The 1,922-nt window shown below is 49.9% G+C and overlaps 1 protein-coding gene across 1 annotated transcript in view; it reads right to left on the reverse strand.

Moving 5' to 3' along the window:
- Positions 1-299: 299 nt before the first annotated feature.
- Positions 300-1,922, reverse strand: part of MTMR8 (myotubularin related protein 8) — an 18,731-nt gene continuing 17,108 nt past the window's right edge. The window contains exon 15 of the mRNA XM_015626737.3: positions 300-1,688. Coding sequence (XP_015482223.2) covers positions 1,461-1,688 — 228 coding nt within the window. The 3' untranslated portion in view covers positions 300-1,460. The remainder of the gene's footprint in view (positions 1,689-1,922) is intronic.

Genomic DNA, 1,922 nt, shown 5'->3' on the forward strand with positions numbered 1-1,922 from the left:
ATTCTCAGCTGCTGCTGAGTTCTGCTCCTGATCCTCTGATGCCAGGAAACCTTTAGGCCTGAACTGCTGATAATTGCAGGGCTCAGCCTGGCAGGATGCTCCACTCTGAACCTCGTGACTCAACAGGAGAAGCTCCCTCACTCCCTTTCATCCTGACCCTTTTCCAGCCCCAGCCTCCATGGTGGATGATTTTAGTTTGTTGCTTGATTTCCTATTTTAGTTTTTCTCTATGTGCTTTAACCATTTAATAAATAACAGAGTGAACCTTGCCAATTAATTCAGTCACACTTTTTTATAAAATCAAACCTGTTTTTTTGCTGATGCCTCTCCCAAGGATTCTTTGGGTGACCTTCAAGCACTCATTTGTGACACCCAACCCCTGGGGAGAGAAGTCCTCATTTCTTCTGATTCTTCCTAAGTTCACTGCCGTGAGAGATACTGCTCATGAGACACACAAACCATCCCTAAAGTTCCTGGAACTTGAACATTCCCAAGAACCAGCAAGTGATTTCATCATTTTAGGCCCCATTTCAATAGCAGAACATAGCCCATCTGTTATCCATCTGTAATTGCTGCCTCATCAATGATTCCACCTTGGAACTCTTGTCAGAGTTAACTCACCTCAATTTAACCAAGATGATAAAATAAGAGAGAAAATTCCCACATAAATCATCTCCTGTGTTTCCTGATTTCCAGTCCTCCCTCCTGTCACAAACCCATGTGTTACAGGCTGGCTCTGGGCCTTGCTGCACTGCCATCAGCAAAGGAGGTGCAGAAAAGCTGATTTCCTCAAGAGCTCAGCTTGGAAAGAAGCTGCTGAACTCAGGGGATCAGCAAAAAACCCTGGAGAAGCTGCAGCAGAAGAAAACCTCCTGACAAACACTGAGCACAGACAGGACCCAACACCACACTGCAAACTCCAACACAAAACCAGCAATGGCCTGGCTGGACACAGACACAGTCCCAGAGAAGGCACAGGGGGTTTGGTTCTGTGTAACAAATATGCATAGGAAACAAAACATGAATCACTTCTGCTACAAGGCAAGGGTCCATGCAGAGATTCATTCACAGCTAAGAAAGGTTGGGGGGTTTTTTATCATTTGAAGACGGACTGAAATTCTTTCTTGGTCTAAGATGACCTTGGACCACCACTGAGAACAGAGGGATTTGCATCCTTCCTCCTGCAGTTACTGCCCAGCTCCTCATGGAATTGGCATGATTTCTTCCAGCCTCAAACAGCAGTGCTGGCAGGCAGCCCTGACCCTCAGAAATGCACGTGTTCCCACTGAAAGCCAAACTCCCAGGAATGCCAGGCAGGCTCCTGGCAGCTCTGCAGCACCTGAGCTGCAGGAGGTGTCCCCCAGCAGCTGCTCCCCCAGCCCTGCACACCCCTACTCACACTCAGCTGCAAATGGGGGCTGCAGCAGCTCCCCAGAGCTTCTCCCAGCAGCTCCCACAGCTCATCCCTGGTGCTGAGCCTGCCCATCCTCCCGGGAGGCTCCGAGATCCTGGGGCTGGGCTGGGCTCTCCTTGTGTTTCTGCTGCCCCAGGGAGGGGCCATTGCTCAGCACAGGGGCTGCTCCCCCTGCACAGTCCTGGGGAGGAGTTGGGGCTTTGGCAGCAGCAGCTCCTGCCTCGGGTGAGGTGCAGCCTTTGCTGGGCACGGGGCCGTCGAGGATAGGGAGTTTCTGCACAAAGATAAAGGCATAAAAACAAATAATTAATACCTAGATGTCAGAGAGGGCAAAAAATCAGGTGTCAACACAACAGCCCTGGGGCACTGCCTCTTTTCCAGCTCTGAAATCCAGCACTGAAGTAGCTGGACACAGATCCTCAAATGTCTGACACAAACACCAGAAATACCTGGACACAGATCCTCAAATGTCTGACACAAACACCAGAAATACCTGGACACAGATCCT

Source organism: Parus major, chromosome 4A (genome assembly GCF_001522545.3).
Source record: "Parus major isolate Abel chromosome 4A, Parus_major1.1, whole genome shotgun sequence".
Taxonomy (NCBI): domain Eukaryota; kingdom Metazoa; phylum Chordata; class Aves; order Passeriformes; family Paridae; genus Parus; species Parus major.